Consider the following 18,782-nt stretch of genomic DNA (forward strand, 5'->3'; position numbering starts at 1 on the left):
GTAATGATTGTACCCATTAATAATCAAAGGAGGCAGTTGGCCCTGCTTTCGCTGGGCTTCCTGTGGTCGTTTTCTTCCTGCGGGAACCACCTGTAATCATTATTCCCATTATCCCTAAAATGTTAGCACACCTCTTTCCCACGGTTTCCCCTCAAATGATCATTACAACTGAAATCTTTTCAGCAATTTTTGCAAAGTGTCCTATACCTTTATGACCCCACCTCTCACTGCCACCATCACTACTGTAGGAAATGTGCATGAGCATACTACAGGAATAGAACCAGGGCTCTTCCTTTGGGTCCAAAGACATAGGTTGTATACTCCATGACATCAATATAGGAATACAGCAACCAGCGCACTAGATTTAGCAGAAGATGACGTGTAAGCGAAGAGTTTGGAAACAATACCAGACAACTGGCATTAAAACACCAGTCTGATTAATCTCTATGCCATAGTAATTTTAAGGACACTGCACCCTACTGTGAGTGAGAAAGTGGATGAAATTATAAAGCACATTCTTTGGAGCAGACCGACCCTAGCCACAAAAGTGCCTCTGCTGGATCACCAAATTATGGAATGCTTAACCTCGAATATCACGGCTGGAATACGAGAAGGGGTGAGAAGTACTCAAGCAGTCCTGGACTAATAATTGCATCATGAATACATTGCCACGTGCCAGTAGTCCCTGCAGACAGAATAGGTTGCAATACCTTATAGTTGTAGACTTATGTACACACAGCCATGCATTAGTCCAAGCAGTGCGGTTAGGCATAGTGTCCATGTTGCCTAGCTCCAGAGTCTGTACTGCTTCATAATCCATAATAGTACGGAAATTAGGTGGCTCATAGTGGCCCTCCGTCTCGGATATGGTAACGGGTAGTTTAGAGAGGACGGAAGTAATGTCACCTTCTCTGGGATTGCATTTGGTCCAAATTATAAGTGGTCCACGTAGAACACATCAATTTTCATTGCTCAGTTTTCCTTCCTATACAATGTTTAAGATTTACAATATATATATATATACAAACATACTTTACAGTAATTACTGAGCAATCGATGGAAAAAGATCGTCTGTCAGTCCATTCATACACACTATGTAGATACTGGCTGCCATACACTTGGTTGTCGCTGGAGGTTAAGCGTGAAAGTGGTAGGTGGCCTTTGAATGATGTCCTCTGGGCAATCATCTCAATTGGCAGGATTCAGTAAAACCTCTTTATTAGGAAAGGGCCAACAGGCAGGCAGTTGAGATTGGCGCCAGTGAAGTGCGAGAATGGACTTCAGGAAGGAAGGGATCCTACAATGAGGGGTCCTTGCAGCCTGAGGCAGTTCTAGTGGTGTGAGGCTGCCCCAGAGTTCTTCAGTATGCTTGTCCCGTCTCCACAGGAAGCAAACCCAACACGGCTGAGTGGTCCCCGAGCTTCATCCTCCTCTGTGTCGACAAGCTCACGTTCTTAGCCAAGTAGTCTACAGCAGCTGTAAGAGGAGATAGGACAAGAGACATCTATTGATAGTTTATCATCAAAATGCTTGCATCAGGCGTCATTGTTGCTCACAAGTCATTGGTTTAAAACACTGCTCTCCATTGCGCTGAGTTCAAGGGTAGAAGAAGGAAACAAGGGAAGTACCATCTTTACTTTGTGTGGTTGCATTGCGATACAAAGAGGTCTATACAGTCTATGTGTATGTAGATACATTTTCACATTATAACCTGTTTGTTTGTGTTTCATGACATGTAAAACTTTATCTGACTTTGTGATGATATGGCACTAAATTGTTGCTCCCCCTCTCCCCCCGCCCTCATGTAATGACCTAAGCGTAGCCAGGGCATTGCCACGGGTTTGGGCCGTTCCTAGGCTGGCATAGCCTTCCCAGGTAGCCATTATCGCTATTAGGACAGCTAATGGTAATGACATTTTATCATGGCTAAAGAAGATTGCTCCTTGTGGAGGGAGTGCAGACACAAAGAGTTGGGTGGGAGGAGAAGGAGAGTATTAGCCAGTTCAGGGCTTGATTTTGACTTGGGCAGAGCAGTGTGCTCTGTGCTGCAACAGCAGGCTATACAGATGCGGCCTGCATCGGCATCTCATTTTAAATTGGTGCTGATGCACACTTGGGCCAGCACAAGAAAGGAGTACAGACCGTCAGAAGAGGACAATCTTTATTTATTTTTATTGATTTATTGTTTGCTTGTTAGGCACTTAATACAGCAAGTAAAATACTGTTTCAAAGCACCCACAGGGAGAAGGGAGGTGACAAGGGAGTGAAACACATTACAAAACACAATATTTAAGAGCAGTGGGAGGAAAAAGGAAAAAGGATGAACCTACTATGCGCTGTGAGTATTCAGAACGAGCAAGTGCAGCAAGGAAGAGGGCAGAGAGGGTAAGTGCTGGGGAGTCCGAGGTCATGGGTAAGCCACAGATGAAGAGCTATGATTCTTGAGTGCTACATTGCCAGAGTCACATTAGGGGTAAGTGTGAACCTCTGGGGCTGAGGGTGTTCCAATCCAAGTGCAGAGGGTAAACAGGAGGTGGGCCGATTGGGTGTGGCTTGGCAGGGGCCGCAAGCATGCATGAAGGCCCTGGACACCATTCACAGCAACTGTGGGATTATCAGAGGAGAGTGGAAGGGAAGGAGGAGGTAAAGAGGAAAGTGTTAAGGAGCTTCTGGAATTTACAAAAGTCCTGCTCAAGGCGCAGAGGGAGAGGGAGGCTGTTCCATAGGGGGCAGCCGGCTGAAGAAAGCGAATGACCACCTACCCTCTGTTTAGCAAAACGCTTTACACACAAAGAGTTGGTGCCAGAGGAACGTAGTCGTCTAGAGGGAGAGTATTTAGTAAGATAAAGTTGAAGACAGCCTTGTGGATGATGCAGAGGGATTTGAATTTAATCTGGGTAGCAACCGGGAGCCAGTGAAGACTTTTTTTAGGGTAGGAGAGATGTCGTTCCTGGGTTTAAGGCCAAGGATAAATCTGGCTGCCCTATTCTGGATTAGCTGGAGGGGTCGCAGAGTGGAAGATGGTAGATTCAGGAGAAGGCTATTGCACTAGTCAAGCCTAGAGAGAACCAGGGCTCGGGTAACATTGAGCCTCTCTGGGAAAGTGAGAAAAAGGGAGAATTCCTTTGAGAAAGAAGAGCTGCAGGTGGGACTTCTTGGCAATGTCCTGAGCGTGAGGAAGAAATGAGAGAGAGGAGTCGAAGATGACTCCAAAATGTTTGGCTTCAGAAGACAGAGCAGGCGGAGAGCCCAAGGAGGAAGGCCATAGTGACGGAAAGAAGGAGGGAGCAGGGGTCCTGATGGGAAGGCGTTCAGTCAGAGATCATTGAGGTGCACCAGGACTGGATGGCAGATAGGCAGTCAGGGATGATGGAGGGTGCAAGGGGGCCAGCAGGAAGTTTGAAAAAGAGCTGTGTTCTCTGCGTAATACTGGAAGTTGGAGGAGGAGGAGGAGATGAGGCGTGCAAGCAGAGCAAGGTAGATGTTTCTCAGTGCAGGTGCAGCTTCTGCTACAGGGATATTTGAAATCTGTAAATGTGCCCACTCTTTTCTTCCCATGGCTTTTTATTATGAAATATTTACAACAAATATCAAAAGGAAACTGCAGAAAAAAACATTGTTTCTGTAGTCCCATTATCATAGTTGGCATCCACAATATTAAGAGGCTTGTCTTTGTCATGACATTTGGCTTGCTGGTAAATGTAGTCTTCCGTTCAGGAAGGAGAAAAAACATTTTCATAATCTGCAATAATCTATAATAATAGGCTATGATTTTTCATCCTCTACACCCCTAGCACCCTCTCTCTCATACTCTCCCATACATGTTGCATCACCCTCTGCTCCCTGTTCTCTGCAGTGCCCCAACTCCTACATCACAGAAAGGAGGCGTCTTCTATTTCTATGTCAGGCTGTGCTGCAACTCCATGCACACCACGGCTTCAAAAATATGCATTAGTGCCTTTGGATTCAGCTGTGCTAAGGGCAATAACACTAGTTGAGGATGGCAGGTTTGACATCTTACAGGACAGGAGTCTGGTGTTAAGGCTCTGGCTTTGCCTAGATTTACTCGCTTTGCAGTTTTGTGTTACATTAAGGACATGCATATTTTGGGGCTTTGGAGTTGCTGACTGCAATAATGAGATGGACTTGGTGCAGAGAAAGAAATAGGTGGAGGGTAGGATAATGGAGGGGAGATTGAAGGAGACAACACACAAAAGAAAGCAGGAAGAAGAGTATGACATGTGGCAGACTTCACCAAGCAGGGAAAGAGAACCTGGGGAACTGGAGAGAAAGTGAAAAAGAATTGAAGACAACTCGCTCTCCCTATACGACATATACTATTGAAAGTGATGCTCGGCTGTATGTCAAACTCCTCAGGCAGAGAGAACTGATCAATCTTCAGGGCCTAATTGTTTCTTTACGGGCCTCGCATCTCTAGCACTTTTCAGGAATCGGGTACCGAGAGCCCATCTGCGGCCCGTAGGGTCTCCACAGGAAGTCAAAGCTTGTTCACTGACCATCACATTTAAAATACTTTCACCAATATCTAAATACACTACTTAAGAGTCCCAAAAAAGAAGAGAACAGAGAACTGGGCAGACTCCCCTAACAAACAAACCCCTCAATGTTCTCAAAAGTTTAGAATACTCAGATATTTATTTTGAAGTATTTGAACTGGCAGGCCGTATAAGTAGCATATATTGTAAGCTTTGTGTACAGCTTGGGCAAAGGTTTTCTGCAACAAAAGAGAATGTGGTACAAATAAGACCATCTTCCATTTCGGCATGATCAAAGCTTGTTCACAATGTTCTTTGGACAATGTTCACGTTCGGCCATAGTTTGAGGGGATACTATCTTTTTCACATACGTAGTTCACACATACAGGGATTTTTTGATCATGCATTTGGCAACCGGAAGAAATGTTCCTGACAGCTGCATTGGAAGGCTAAGATCACAACAAGCTGTTTTTAGTCTTCCTGAGTAGTGCCACTATAGAATGCCCACATTATAGATTCTGACATGTGTTTTCTTTTAAATATATAAAATAAGAGAGGTGCCCCAAAACATGGAATGATATCACAGAGCATAACATACAAAGACTGTGTACTACGGAAAAACTTACTCAAAGATCTGCTATGGTTTTTTTTTATGATCTGGGTGGGGGATTCAACCACAACCCATGCCAGCCACCAAGAAAGAAATAGGCTTACCGAAAATTGTAGGCTGGCAGCACAAACCGGTCCAGCTGGTAGAAGCCACCAACTCTATTCGGCAAAACGTACCGTTAACTAGGGCCAGACACGAGTTTCAAAGCCAGAAAAGGTGCGCTGACAGCATTACCGAAGACCAGAACCCCATATGAAGTTCAGAGGTATATAAGAGGTGTCTCTAGATCCAGCCTCCCTGAGAGCTCTGCCGGAAAATCTCTTCTCTCCACTGTTGATGTGCCACATTATGAGCTGGCATGAGCAGGGCACTTGGCACCAACTGGTAAACAAATAACAGCTATCAGCAGGTTGTCAGATGCTGCCCCTCTGGGGTCCTTCCAAACAGAGACTCTGATTGGACTTGTCATATCTATCAGGATCTCTGTCACGCTTTTTAATGCCATCCTTAGTCTCATTAGTCCGGCTATGATCTCTGGAAGGGTGAGGGCTGAGTTGGCACCCCAGCAATACCGGCTGGGTGCTGTCAGAGCAAGGGAAGAGCTATCCACGTATGCCATTGAGTATCACGCAAGAGTGTGGGAGTCAGCAGGAGTGCACAGAAATGACAGTGTGTGCTAGCACACATCGCTGGTATAGTGAAAACATATATGGCAAATTATGCAACTCTTTCTCAGAATCAGAACGAGCATCAGTATGAAAGTGCCAGTACAATGGAGTGTATCACTAAGAAAGTGTCGGTTTGTGGAGTTGTGTTGAGTGCATTTAGGAAAGTGACATTGTGTGTAAGCATTAGTGTGAAAGTACCAATCTGTGCCAAAGAGTAGTTTCACAAATGTGTCAGTGTAAATTCTCATGTATGAGAATATGTGACATAGTTAAAGTGCCAGAGTGCGACAGCAAGTGTCAGTGCAACCATCAAAGTATCAGTATGCGAGCGTAAATGTCATTTTAAAACGTTCAGTTTTTGGTGACAGTTGTCACTGGGAAAGCGCATGTGTGTGAGTTTGCGGGGTAGGGTGGCAGGATGCCAGTGTGTGGTAACTTCCACTTGTAGTAAAGTGCAAATGCAAATATAGTAAAGTATACATTAATGAGTTTCACTGTAAAGGTGTTTGGACTTGAAGACATATACTTGAAGCAGGAGCTAGTGGGTTTCTGTGAGGGTAGGGGTTATGTGGTTGAATATGCGGAGTCCTTCGCTGAGTTGTCCTGCAGCATGTAGGAAACCTCTCAGGGGTGCCCGTGTGGTTGCTGTAATTCCTTTTAGGCGTGCATTGCCACCATCCAGGTGGGAGAGGAACAATGTTTGGAAAGCAGATCTGAAGATGTTTTTTGAGATGAAGGGCTTGATTTTCTGCAGGAGATAAAGTAGGTACCAAGCCGTTTGTGTCTTCTTTGCTATGTGCTGATTGAAGGAGAGGTGCCTGTCAATGTCGAACCCAAGGGACTTGGCGGAGGTGGTCAGCTGGGGTTTGAAACCCTTAAGATTCATAGCGGAGAGCCCTGTCTGGATGTCAGAACATGTTATTGGTCAGCAATAGGAATTCGGGGGCTTGAGCTTCATGTGAGCACTAGACATCCAGGACTGGATAATTGTGAGGCAGGCCTTAAGCCTGTGGATGTCTTTGATGAGGGATATCTTGAGGAAGAGCTACGTGTCATCTGCGTACCGGTGGATGTGGATGTTTTGTGGTGTCAGCAGGATTCTAAGCAGTCCCATCTAAATGTTGAAGATCACAGGGGAGAAGATGGATCCTTGCAGAACTCCCCAGAAGATGGGTAGAGTGGGTGATCTGGAAGAATCCATTTGTGGGAATTGTTGGTGGTTAGCAATGTAGGATTTGAACCAGCTGAGGACGACCTCACTAATCTCCATGTGGCGATGTAGAATGTAAATGAGTTTCTTGTGGACTGCTTTGTCGAACGCTGCTGAGAGGTTGGGGAGAACCAGGAGCCAAGTATGGCCATCATCAAAGATGGTAAGAGCATTGTTGATCACCCTGATAGTAACTGTATGCGTGTTTCAGTATGAGAGTTGTCGTTCTTTTGGACGTTGGGAGTGTCTGTGTGTAGAAGAAGTCAGTTTGAATGAGTTTATTTGGGGGAAATGAGTGCAAAATTCCCCATGTGTGTCAGCGTCTCATTGTGAAAGGGACTATATGTGTTAGTGTGAAAGTTCTTGTATATGTAATTATGAATATATAATGTATGAAGATGTCAAAGAATTATTTTGTGGAAATGTATGTCACTGTGTAAGGGGCAAATGTGTGCAAGTATTTGCCAGGATTAAAGGATCAATGTACGAGATAGATTTTAAAGTCCAGTGCACATGACTGTGTGAATGTGGAAGCACTTTTGTGGGAGTGCAAGGGTGTTCTGGAGTATGTGAGTGTGAAAGTGAGCATGTACAAAGGAGTGGATGAAAAATTGTCTGAAAGTCCAAGTCAGTGACAGTGTGCAAGTGTGTTGGAAAATGTGGGTGTGCAAGCACCAGTGTAGTGGAGTCCAAATGTGCACTTGTCTGGAAGCAAGTGAGTGTGAAATATCAGTACCTAGAAGCAAGTAACAATGTGAAAGGATCTGTGTGAAAGCCTGTGCTGTTGCAAATGTGCTTCTCTGTGGGTGTGTCTGTCAATAAGAAAGTGCCAATGTGTAGGAGCACTATAACATTTCTGTGTGGAAGGTTTTGTAAAAGTACTAATAGGTGTAAGCATTTGTTAGTTTGAAAGTGCGCCTAGACAGGACAAAGTCAATGTGAGGAGTGTGGGAGCGCATGAGTGGGAAGCGACTGATGTGTGGAAGTTGGTGCTAGTATGAAAGAGTAAACTTAGGTGGTAGGATATGGAAGTAAAACATGTTAGTGTCTGCGAACATGTGAGTATAAATAGTGCTCAAGTCCTAAAAAAAGGCGGTGCTGGAGGGGGGTACTCTGACATACACTATGGGAAATGACGTTACAGAAAGTGGACATATCCTGAAGTGAAATAATAAGCATTTCCCAAAAGAACAGATTTCCCTATAAGAAGATGTGTGCACCTTTCATACGTAAGAATATGTAACAATCCATGTTGTGTATAGCAGACTGTCAATAGGAGACATTGCATAGTCTCGTGATGAGCAATTCCTGTGGTCTTGTGGTTAAGTGTCTGGCCTCACAGCTGCGCGACTTGGGTTTGAAGGCCTTTTTGCCGCAAGCAGATGCATGAAATTGTTCTTTTTTTATTCCTTGAAAACATATAGGGGAGACGTTGTCACTCTATAAAAAAAAGGGGGAGGAAGACGTCCTCCTGCTGTTCACTCGACTTTTGCCCCGAATACAAAAGTGCCAATGTTTGAACCCGCTGAGTGTACAGAACTGCTCAAGCTTTGGAGCGAATTTTAGTCCAAAAGCAATCGAATGGTGAGGCCTGGGAGAAGTGCCAATCTGAGAGAGAACTTGAAGGCATCCGCGTGTCATTGTGAAAGAACCTGGGTCTGGGAGAGTGCGTATGATCCAGAGTACAGGCGGACATACATGTGAAGTAACCCGTGTGTGCGTCAGTATAAAGGTGCAGGCATGTAGAATGTGCACTTGACTGTAACAATGATCTTGTAGGTGAGCATAAAACATTTTGCAAACCCCCGTGCCTTGCATGATGTCAGAGATTATAGACCAGTGCGATTAAAGGAGTTGTGCAAATAAACTCGTTCCTAGGAGGGTGTAAATGTGAAAGTGGGATTGGAGGGGGAAGGGTACGATTAAGAATGTTTTAGTGTACGGGAGGGGGTTTGTTTGGAGCCAAACCGTATAGTTATAATACCTTCTGTTTGATCTCAAGAGGCCCTTTATAGAACACGCAGGATCCTTGTGTCTCACTGTTCCTGGTCGAAGGTCAGGCCTAGTGACCTGCAGATATGCAATCCGGAGCTTCTCCCTGGCACTCTGTGCGACCTTTGACAAGTCACAATGCAGTCCTTGGCCACCACATCAAAGCCCAACGGTGTCAGCTGCCGGGGTTGCAGAGCGGTCGGGCTTTCGGGAGGGGGGGGGGTGTTACTGCCGGGAAATGTTGTTGTCCTACCTGAATGTATTTCTTTCTCCAAAAACACACGTGCTGTGACTAACGCTCGGCCCGGCGGCTCCTTATACCAGCCATTGGGATCTGCCCCAGACTCTTGATCAACAGCACATGCGACCGACCTCGCATCCAAACGCAGGCCAGCATCAGGGGCAAAGCGGTTCAAGCTGCGACAAGCATCATATCAGGCTTCTATGCCTCATATGAACATGGATGGCTCTTTAAAGTTATACATGCTGCGGTTACTAATAAAGTCTGCAGCTAAAGTAGATGTCTTCGGTAATCTTTGCTGCCTGCCTTTACAGCTGCTGTCTTTGGTTATTGATGCCTTCTTTGGATTTAGCTGCCATCTTCAGTTATTGGTGCATTTTGCTGGTCTGTAGTTATTGATAACTTGTATGTCTACAGATGTCATCTTTGGCTATGTTCTGTGCTCTGCATGCTGCCTCCTGTTGTTAAATAGGTTGTTATTGATGCCTTCAATATATATCGGTATTTTACGCTATTGATGCATTATAAGCTATACATGCTGTCTTTGTTATTAAAATCTTTTGTGGTGTTGATCACTTCCGTGTCTATAGATGTCATCGGCAGCTCTAGAAGCAGTCTTCAGTTGCTGACGCCTTCCGTGATTGTATTTTTTTTTGCATCTATGTATGTGGGCTACACTTATGATGCCTTCTACAGCTACAGAGGTTGTCTTTGGCTACTGATGTCTGGTGCAGCTATTGATGCCGTCGTGGTTATTGATGCTTTCTGCATCCACAAAGGACGTCTTAGGTGATTGATGGCTTCTGCGATATGGATACCTTCTGCAGTCAGAGATGGTTCGGATTTAGGTGCAGGCGTTAAACAAATTAGGGGGTTGCACAGCTTGGTGCACCCGGGCAGAGGTCAGGGAGGACAAGTCCAGGGCAGAGTGGAAGGGGAGATGAAGCCGGAAGTCTCTTAAAGGCTGGGATGGTCACAGATCCATTATTAAGTTAGCACCAGCACGCATTGCCTTTAGGACGGGTGCAATGGGTCATGAACTGGGACGTTTTCCGTAGGAATAGAGCAAAAAGCTGAAATAAGAGACCATTTAATTCCGGGCAAACCTCTGATTTCCCTGCAGGCCGGCACCTCTCGGACACCAAGCGATAGTGTCTGCCCCAGCCCTACCTGTCATTCAGAAGCACCAGCCTGTCCGGGAAACCTCCCTGGGTCTCTATGGGCCCATGCACGCCTGGGTAGGCCTTGAGCGTGTGCCAGGGTCGGTAAGCTCTGAGCCTATCGGATTTCAGCTGCCCCACTTTCTGTGTTTCTGATTACATTTATATCGATGGAATGACATGGACGATTTGCCTTTGCCTGGGGGCTGTAAGAGAGAGAGACACTCCGAGCAGCTCGGATCTAGTTAGGAGCTCCAGTCTATCGATAACACATGACAATTATACTAGGCTAGCAGACTTCAGAGAGTACCGGTGCCCCTGGGCTGTGTCTCCCAGAGGACACTTGATTCCTCTTGCCAGTGTTGCCTTATGGCGCCCGAGTGCTGGCACTCTCGGTTTCATTTAATAAGGTGCTGCATTTGGCATGTTTCACATTAGCGGCCGTTGAATGTGTTTTACTGATTATAAATTAAATCCCTTCTTTTCGCCGAGGCGTTTATGGCACGCTGAATGGTGTTTGGGGATCTCTGCTTAAGAGGCACTGATGCAGTCCACACTGGGGTGACCCATTAAATACCCATTTAATTCTGCGGTTGATTGAGACGTTCGTATGTGGCAGTTTATGGAACGGCATAAATGACCTAGAACAGACAAAGCCAGATTAACTAAACTGCACGTCTTGACCCGGGACAGCCCTAGAAAGCGGGGCCATGGAGACTGTACATACAGCCATCACAGCTTGGAGCACAGCACCAGTTATGAGTTCAAAATGTGCTTAAAAAAAAGATAATTGTCTATTTGTAGTTATGCAACAGCAGAAATAGGAGCCATCCTTAGTCCAACTGCTTTATAACAGTTGGCTAATGGACTATAAACTGGAAGTTAAGCTGCTGGTGAAGTGCAAGTGGGGCCCTGGCAAGAGAGACAGGGCATAGTGGAGTCTGTAGCCTGCTGCACTACACATGTTGTGGACCACGACTCCCGTGATCCCAGCTAAGGCTCATGGGAATTTGAGTTCAACGCATCGGGAGTGTGCTCGTAGAAAAAATGAACAGTATGAAGATCTTTCTCTTCTGAGCAATCCTCATCGTCGTCTTCCTCAGTATTCGCAAAAATGCTGGAGAGTCACACAGTCGTGACACTGCCACTTGCGTGGAAAGTGAAGGACCAGAGACCAGAGGTGTGGGCACAAATGGCGACAGAGTGGCCATTGTCAGTGGCATTAATAAATGAGGACCCATTGGCATAGGAGGTCTCAAGAGAGGTGGGGGAGGGAAAGGTGGCGCTGCAGACCCTGGTGCAGCCTGGGTACCACCTGCTCTAGAGCATATGGTCCTAGAAGTAGGGTCTCATTGAAGGAGCTACACTTATTTGTTAGAATTATTGAAGGAATTAAGCGTCCTGCTGGGCCCTGGAAGAGGTGATGGGCCACATGAGCAACGCCAGTGTTGGGAAAATCTGCTGGACAATATTACGGATACTTCCCTAAAAGGTTATGCCAGAGACAATTCTGAGGATTTTAAATAATATTGGCAGTGATTGTACTGAACTGGTTACCAATTCTGCACAGAGTAAACACAAATTATACACGTATGACTGGTGTGGTACTGTGGATGCTCTCCAGGGTTATCCTCAATTTGTGTATTATGCGAAATGTCCTAGGAATAGAGGAGTTTTACCAAAATAGTTGGTGCGATTTCCTTGCACAAGAGAAGATATATATATGAAAATTACATTGAATTTACTTACTGCCTCTGCTCGAAATTTTGGGTGCAAGGTCGGCATTTTGAAAGCTGCTAGATCATGTAGGGGTTGTAAACAAACACTAGTAAGTGAATCTTTAAAACACCTGGTGATCTACTGCACGGCTTTTAATAGTGAGCGCTGGCAGATCTTTCAAGATGTTATTAGTATGAACTATACCATGGTGGATGATATTTTATGGAATATCTTATTACAGGGTAACACTGTTTCAGTGATTTTGAAATTATATCATTTTGTAGACATTTTTGAATGTTTATCGAACGGATTAATGAATTAGACCTGTTATTCTTTGTTTAGAGTGTAGACTTATGTATTTGTATGGTTCAAGATTGGAGAGTCCAGAAACATGTAGAGCTTTGAGTGTGGGGTTGATGGAAAATGCATGATTTATGGCGCTGTTGGAGGCCAGTCCACTCATGGCTTGATTTCCAAGGCCTGTGAGGGGAGGCAAAGCACTTACCAGGAGGGATGAGCTTCTGATGTCTGGTTTGGGGACATGACAAGATACAGTGGTGTGACCTCTCTACCATAACATGAGGGCTTGGAGCTTAAAACCTGTGAAGGCGTTATCTTTTCTTTGCTTTGAAAGGTTTGATGGAGCTCTGGCAGTCTGCTGTTTGGTCACCCTGATGAGCACGACAAGGCTTGTGCTGTGGGACTAAGTGTCAGCAGAGGCGTGACAGACATTTGTATTTTCAGTAGCTGTCACTGCATCCCTGTAGTGATCGTTCACCTCTGGGTAAAAATGGAAGGAGGAACCCCCTGATCTAACCAGAGGATCCTTGGGTGTATCTACAGCGAATATTGGACTGTCAGGCACCTCAGCCTTGTGGCCGGTGGCAGACTGAACACAGCACTTCAGTGTTGCTCTCAATAGTAGGTATGAAAAGCCCTTTGGTGAAGCAGCTGGTACATTGTGACTCACAGCACACTATATTTAGAGTTTGGGGAATACCTTTTGATGTAGTGAGTCGTAGGAAATGAGTCTGCGCACTCGGATGCTTTGTTAAAAAAGAATGTACTCATCTTTCCAACAGAAACATTCTTGAGGTCCTCTGGCACAGCTTGGTGGAAGACCAATTCCCATGGATTGTGGTACGTCAGGTGGACCCTGTCAGAAAATGGACCGCAGAACATCCAGTCTGACCAGGCACTAATGGAACAGAGCATGCAGATCAAAAAACCCAAATAGTCTGTGGCAGGAGGCCCAGTATGTAACCCTCGAGGTTCGAGGCATAGACTTAACAGTGAGAAAAGGAAACACTAATTTGGGAAGTAAGGAAGAACAAGTCTGTTCCCCCTGAGTCCATGCTGAGAAAAGGATGGGTATGGCCGGCAGGAGACATCAAGGTGAATTGGGGCTGGGCATGGCTGCATCCATTCATATGCCTATATTTTTTTCCTTAGATGAGCATGTGTCTGCGCAACATGCTTCAGACCTGTCCATATTGGGGACTATTTCCCATGAGTATAGAGAAAGATGATGGATTTAAGAGGACATAAGTTTACATATCTAATGTGAAGAGAATGTATGCCAGAATGGAGGCCGACCTGCTTTGGTGGTTACTTTGCAAAGTAGATTCCTTTCACAATCAGTACAGTATTTATTTATTTATTTATTTATATACAGGAGGCACAGTGCTCTTTTGATCACAAAAGAATGTTTTATAGATAAAAAATCAGATTTAACAGGAAGCAGTGAGCTTCTTACAATGAGTTGAGTTTGAGGTACATTCTGACCAGGTTTTGGAGGTGAGCAAATGGAACAGTGACAGGGGACAATAGATAAGTGGACATACATAGAGTAAGGACAACCAACATTGGACATTTTTAAGTGCACGTGGGCGGTACGACCAGCTGTGCTTCGGCTTGACCATGATGCTAGAATGGAGGCAGAGGAAGTGAGCTAAAAAGGCATGTAAGAGGCAAGGGGAAAATGGTAGCTAGCAGGCAGCTGAGAGGTAGGTTAAGAGTGTAACACAGAGGCAAGGAAGTAGGCTTTTAGTTTGATTTTGAAGAAATCTGTGTGGTCTGTTTCTTGGATGACCGGGGGAAGAGAATTCCATGCAAGTGCAGCAAGAAGAGAGAAAGAGCGGTAGCGAGAGGAAGCACAGGGAGTGCGAGGAGCCAAATGTGTAGTCGAGGAGGCAGAGCAGAGATTACGAGAAGGCTTTTAGAGTTAGATAGAGGAGGATAGATAGAGTGGTGCCGTACCGTGGATAGATTTGTGAACTAGGAGAAGATATTTTAATCTTTCCCTATTTTGCCTCATCAGCCATCCAGCCTGGTGACGGTACGAGTAAGTAGGTGTGAAGTAAGGGAGTTGAAAGAGAGTCCTGGTAGCGAAGTTAATGATCTTGGCGAAAGGACAGAAAGCATAGTTGGGTAAACCAAAGAAGGTATTGGCAGAGTAGTCCAGTTTGGAGAAGACAAGAGTGGTTAAGAGATGCTTGGTAGCGTTGAAAGGAAGGAGGAGCCTGAATTTCCAAATATTTAGGAGGCTGAGGCAAGCTGCTGTTCGAGAATAGAATGGGAGCATACTTAGTCGCTGTGGTATAGAATGCTCACCTGTTGGCGTATTCTACTGATTTCCCCATATTAACACTTTGAACACAGTGGCATCTAAACACTTCCAGAACTTACAGAACCAGTATCCTCACCATTCAGCACTCCTCATTATCATTCCCATGATCAAGAGCACAGAACCAGGTACTCACTTTGCCCGTATTGCCCATATTGGTAGCTGGCCACAGGATCCACGCTGTAGCCGGTGGTGCTGTAGGTCGGAGGACAGTAGGACTGCGAGGTGGCGAGGCTATCGACTGACTTGATGGAGTCGCTCCGCTGGCTGCAGCTTGCCGAGATGGAGTTCGAAGTGTCCAAGCCACCATGCAGAGGGGAGATGGAGAAATCCTGGGACTGGGACTGCACTCCACTAGGGTTGCTGAGGATGCTCATCACCTGTGAAATAGAAGGAACACCTTCAGTAAAGAAGCAGGAGGAAAGAAGAACCCAGACCAAATATCATGCCACGTTATACCTTCTTAAATCATCTTTACCAGATAAGAATAATGACATCCATAGAAAGAGAACAGAACAGATCTCAGGATATTTTGACATAGTCTACCTGGACACGTTAGAGGTGCTTGACAACACAGACCTTGCTTGCTGGTATTATCCCTGAAAGCAAGATCAAAGAAAGACACAGGATGTCATATCCTGCTCTCTGGAAACAATAGCTCAAACAGGAACCCATGTTCCAATTCCTGGAAATTGGAGCAGAAAATACCAAGGGATGTATTGCACATCTCTGCTTGGGAAGACTGAGGATAGCTTGTCAAATAGTGTCCAAAAACAACAGCACGTAGGAATCCAGCATCTACTGTCATATTGGAGATTGGAAGAGACACCAAGTCTGCACCCTATAAATAGAGTAGGATTAGAAGGGATGGCACGATCCACTGTCATAGTGCTGGAAAAGAGATCAGAAGGGTCACTTCGATATAGTCCCCTATCACTGGAAGTTAGAGCGGAAGGGATGCCAGGATCCCATGACATATCACTGGAACTTACGGCAAGAGGAATGCAAGGATCCTCTGCCATGTTCTTGGAAATTAGAGCAAGCAGAAAGGACATGGGATCCTGTGATGTTCCCCAAATTAGAGCTGTTGGGACACCAGTATTTTGTTTCCCTTTATGGCTAAAAAACAAATAGATGAGTATTCGGGATCAACAGCAGTAACTTTTTGAACACTGGGCGAGCCATAGATCATTGGATTACTTGTTCTGGTATCCCTTAGTAGAACGGGGATGTGAGTGAATAGCATTGGGATAGGAGAGTGGTATATACACCTGGAATCCCTCGATAATTGGCCATGATCGAAAAGCCCCTTCTAAAAAATGGGGAATATGAGAGGAATGTCCTGCTGACCATACCAATTTGAGGGCTTCATCACCTGACGTGCTTGCCTCTTGTCGAGAACAACAGGGATCATTATTGGTAACAGGACATGTGCCCACGCAGTGTGCCCCCATCGCTTCAGACTATCTCCACCCTGAAACCCAAGGTTAAGAATTCCTCAGGCTCACCAGAAAGCAGGAAATCCCAACAAATATTTGGGGTTAATTTGTAAAGCCACCTCCCACAATGTCACCATCTTTATTCTGCTTCTCATTAACTTCCTAAATCTGTGCCAGACCATTAAGCAGTGGGGTCTCTGTAAGCATTTTACTATATCTAAGTGAAACTTGGCAAATGCCATTGAAGGATCAGGCTCTCCACAGAATCCAGGCCCCCTGCTCAACAAGAAACTACCGCTGACATTATGACACTGGTCATTCATACAAGAAGGGAGAAGTTTTTCAAACCTTTATATTTACCATAACCTTATTGACATCAATTAAAGTGGCAAATTGAAAATAATTTTACGCCCGGCAAGCAATGAAAGTGTGCTTTATCCACAGCCAGCAACCTGGGGAGCTATTGTAAAAGGGGTTCTTTCTCCAAAATGACACAGGTTTAATGACCCACTCTTTGCACAGGCGGCGGAAGTAACTCACTTTGAGCAGAGCCTGACTTCCATTTCTCGGCTTGTGTGTCGGCCCACCCTTCTTCCAATACGCCAATCGTGTTACTCAGTTGAACCTGGAGTTCACAACTGTATAGGACTCTGCGCAGGGTCCTAAAACATGAATGTGGGCACATTCACTGCCAACATCAGCTCGGCTCAGAAAGAAGCAGCCCACATCATATTAAACCTGCACACCGGATTGCACCGCCACCAGCCCAAGTTGAGTTGGCACGAGTTCAGCTGCTGCAAGTTCATTCAGAAACAGGTTAAAGTCATTTAAACGAATGTTTGAGCTTTCGGAAGTTCGCAGCGGAAGCAGTAATCCCCCCTGAAGATTGGAAGTCAGCCCCCCACCACCACTTCCCTATGACCTTGCCTTGTTATAATTTATTACTTCTTGGTACATTACCATGTCTAACGCAAAATCAATAGCAACTCTACATCTGCAAAGTTTTATCTGCAGGGAAATCAGCTGCCTGTCAATCACCGGGATTGGCAGGCCTCGCCTGGCTAGCGGGGGTCTGCCAGCTCCCACTTTCCCTGCTGCTGCACCACATCAGTCACAAGCTCCACTGGGGTGGGGCATCCAGGGGGGAATCAGTAGTATGGAGGGAAGGGGGGGGGGGGTAGACCTAGCCCTTGTGCCTGCTTTAATGACCCATTGTGTCATCCACAGGTCCATCGTGTTGGTCCAGCGTTAATGTGCAACGGGCACATAGTGAGTGATCAGCACAGCTCTGCGCCCAGGCTGTAACACCCACCCCCCCCTCCCCCAATCCACCAGCCCCCCGCCAAGCCTCCCTTCCCCCTAGGGACGTTTCATCACTCTCCAATACTTTAAAAGAAGGGGAGGAAGGAAAGTAATTAATTCCCTCCGTTGCTGAGCCGCCCCGGGGCCCTGTGGCCGTGGCGTCTGCAGCGCGGGAAATGTGCAGCCTTTATGATAAACCACGGAGTCTTTGGGAAGCCGACTGCAATTACGATGCCCCAATCTCGACCATCGCTGCCTTCTCTGTTAGACTGCCTTTGGGGGGGACCGGAGACAGGTTTGCGCCCCTTGCACGGGGGAGCTAAACTTTGGGTTTGAAGGGAGAAACCTGACGAGCGCCGGTTGCCTCCGTGTGCTCAAAGTTCAGAAGTTCACATTCAGGGTTGAGCAAGTCCAAAGGGAGACGAGGAGACAAGCGCATGCACGCACATATTTATAAAAAGCGTATACGTAACAAGCTTGACTACTTGATAGTGCATCCTAAATGTGTCAACCATGCAGCTGTTATTGGCCAGATCCCCCACATAATGTTTAATCAGGATGCTGACCTAGCTCTACTTTCTTTTAAAGACGAATATTTTCAAATATATATCTTATCGACATTTAAATAGGTATTTCATAAAAGAAGCTTACATAAAAAGCGAAAAAAGTAGGTAGTTAAGTCTTGATTTATAAAGAAAAGTATTGATGATAGATTTCATGCTTGTTTATTACTTAGAAAGGTGCAAACATTGCCAACCGAGAGAGCTCCAGGGTGTATGAAAATACAAACAGCATATCGACATCCAATAATCATAAAAATAGCGCTAAACAATTTGAAAAATACGGAACTCATAGAAAAAAATGAAGCAGTAGCTCTCCGAACCTAAGCCGAGTTAAGCAAAGTGTGGGGATGGGTGGGAGCAAATGAGGCGTGGCTGCGGGCCAAGTACACGGTGCAGTGCCCAAGAAACAGGCAGCCGTGATGTCATTGGTGATATGTATGATGTCATCAATATCAACTGTGATGTCATTTGTGCGGCCTAGAATAATGCAGAATTGTGAAAGTACCGTGTTTTTAGATTTTTGTAGCCATAGCATCCCTTCACATGGGGAGGTTTCGGGGAACGTGCGTGTTTTCTTGTAGTGCAGGTTTGTATGATATCCTAGTGGGGCACGCTAATGCTGTACTGACATTAACAATAAAGGGTGCATACATCTAAAGAGGAGATGTTTCTTCAGAGATGGTTGCATTATGTATAGCGCACGACCACAGACAACGTTGGCAACTAAGTACAGTGTAGTGTTGTTGCAACCTGCGG

General features: G+C 45.5%; 1 protein-coding gene across 6 annotated transcripts in view; it reads right to left on the reverse strand.

Annotated features, from left to right (window-relative positions):
• Positions 1-1,189: 1,189 nt before the first annotated feature.
• The window catches only part of PAX7 (paired box 7), a 170,683-nt gene continuing 153,090 nt past the window's right edge, over positions 1,190-18,782 (reverse strand). For 5 of the 6 annotated variants that reach the window (XM_069611084.1, XM_069611082.1, XM_069611080.1 and 2 more), the window contains 2 exons: positions 14,859-15,102; positions 1,219-1,476 (listed from right to left, as the gene is read on the reverse strand). In XM_069611084.1, coding sequence (XP_069467185.1) covers positions 1,361-1,476; positions 14,859-15,102 — 360 coding nt within the window. In that variant the 3' untranslated portion in view covers positions 1,219-1,360. Of the gene's footprint in view, positions 1,477-14,858; positions 15,103-18,782 lie in introns of all 6 variants that reach the window. The other variant, XM_069611085.1, reaches the window with a different exon arrangement.

Source organism: Ambystoma mexicanum, chromosome 8, assembly GCF_040938575.1.
Source record: "Ambystoma mexicanum isolate Mex_15411 chromosome 8, UKY_AmexF1_1, whole genome shotgun sequence".
In the NCBI taxonomy this organism is placed as follows: Eukaryota; Metazoa; Chordata; class Amphibia; order Caudata; family Ambystomatidae; genus Ambystoma; species Ambystoma mexicanum.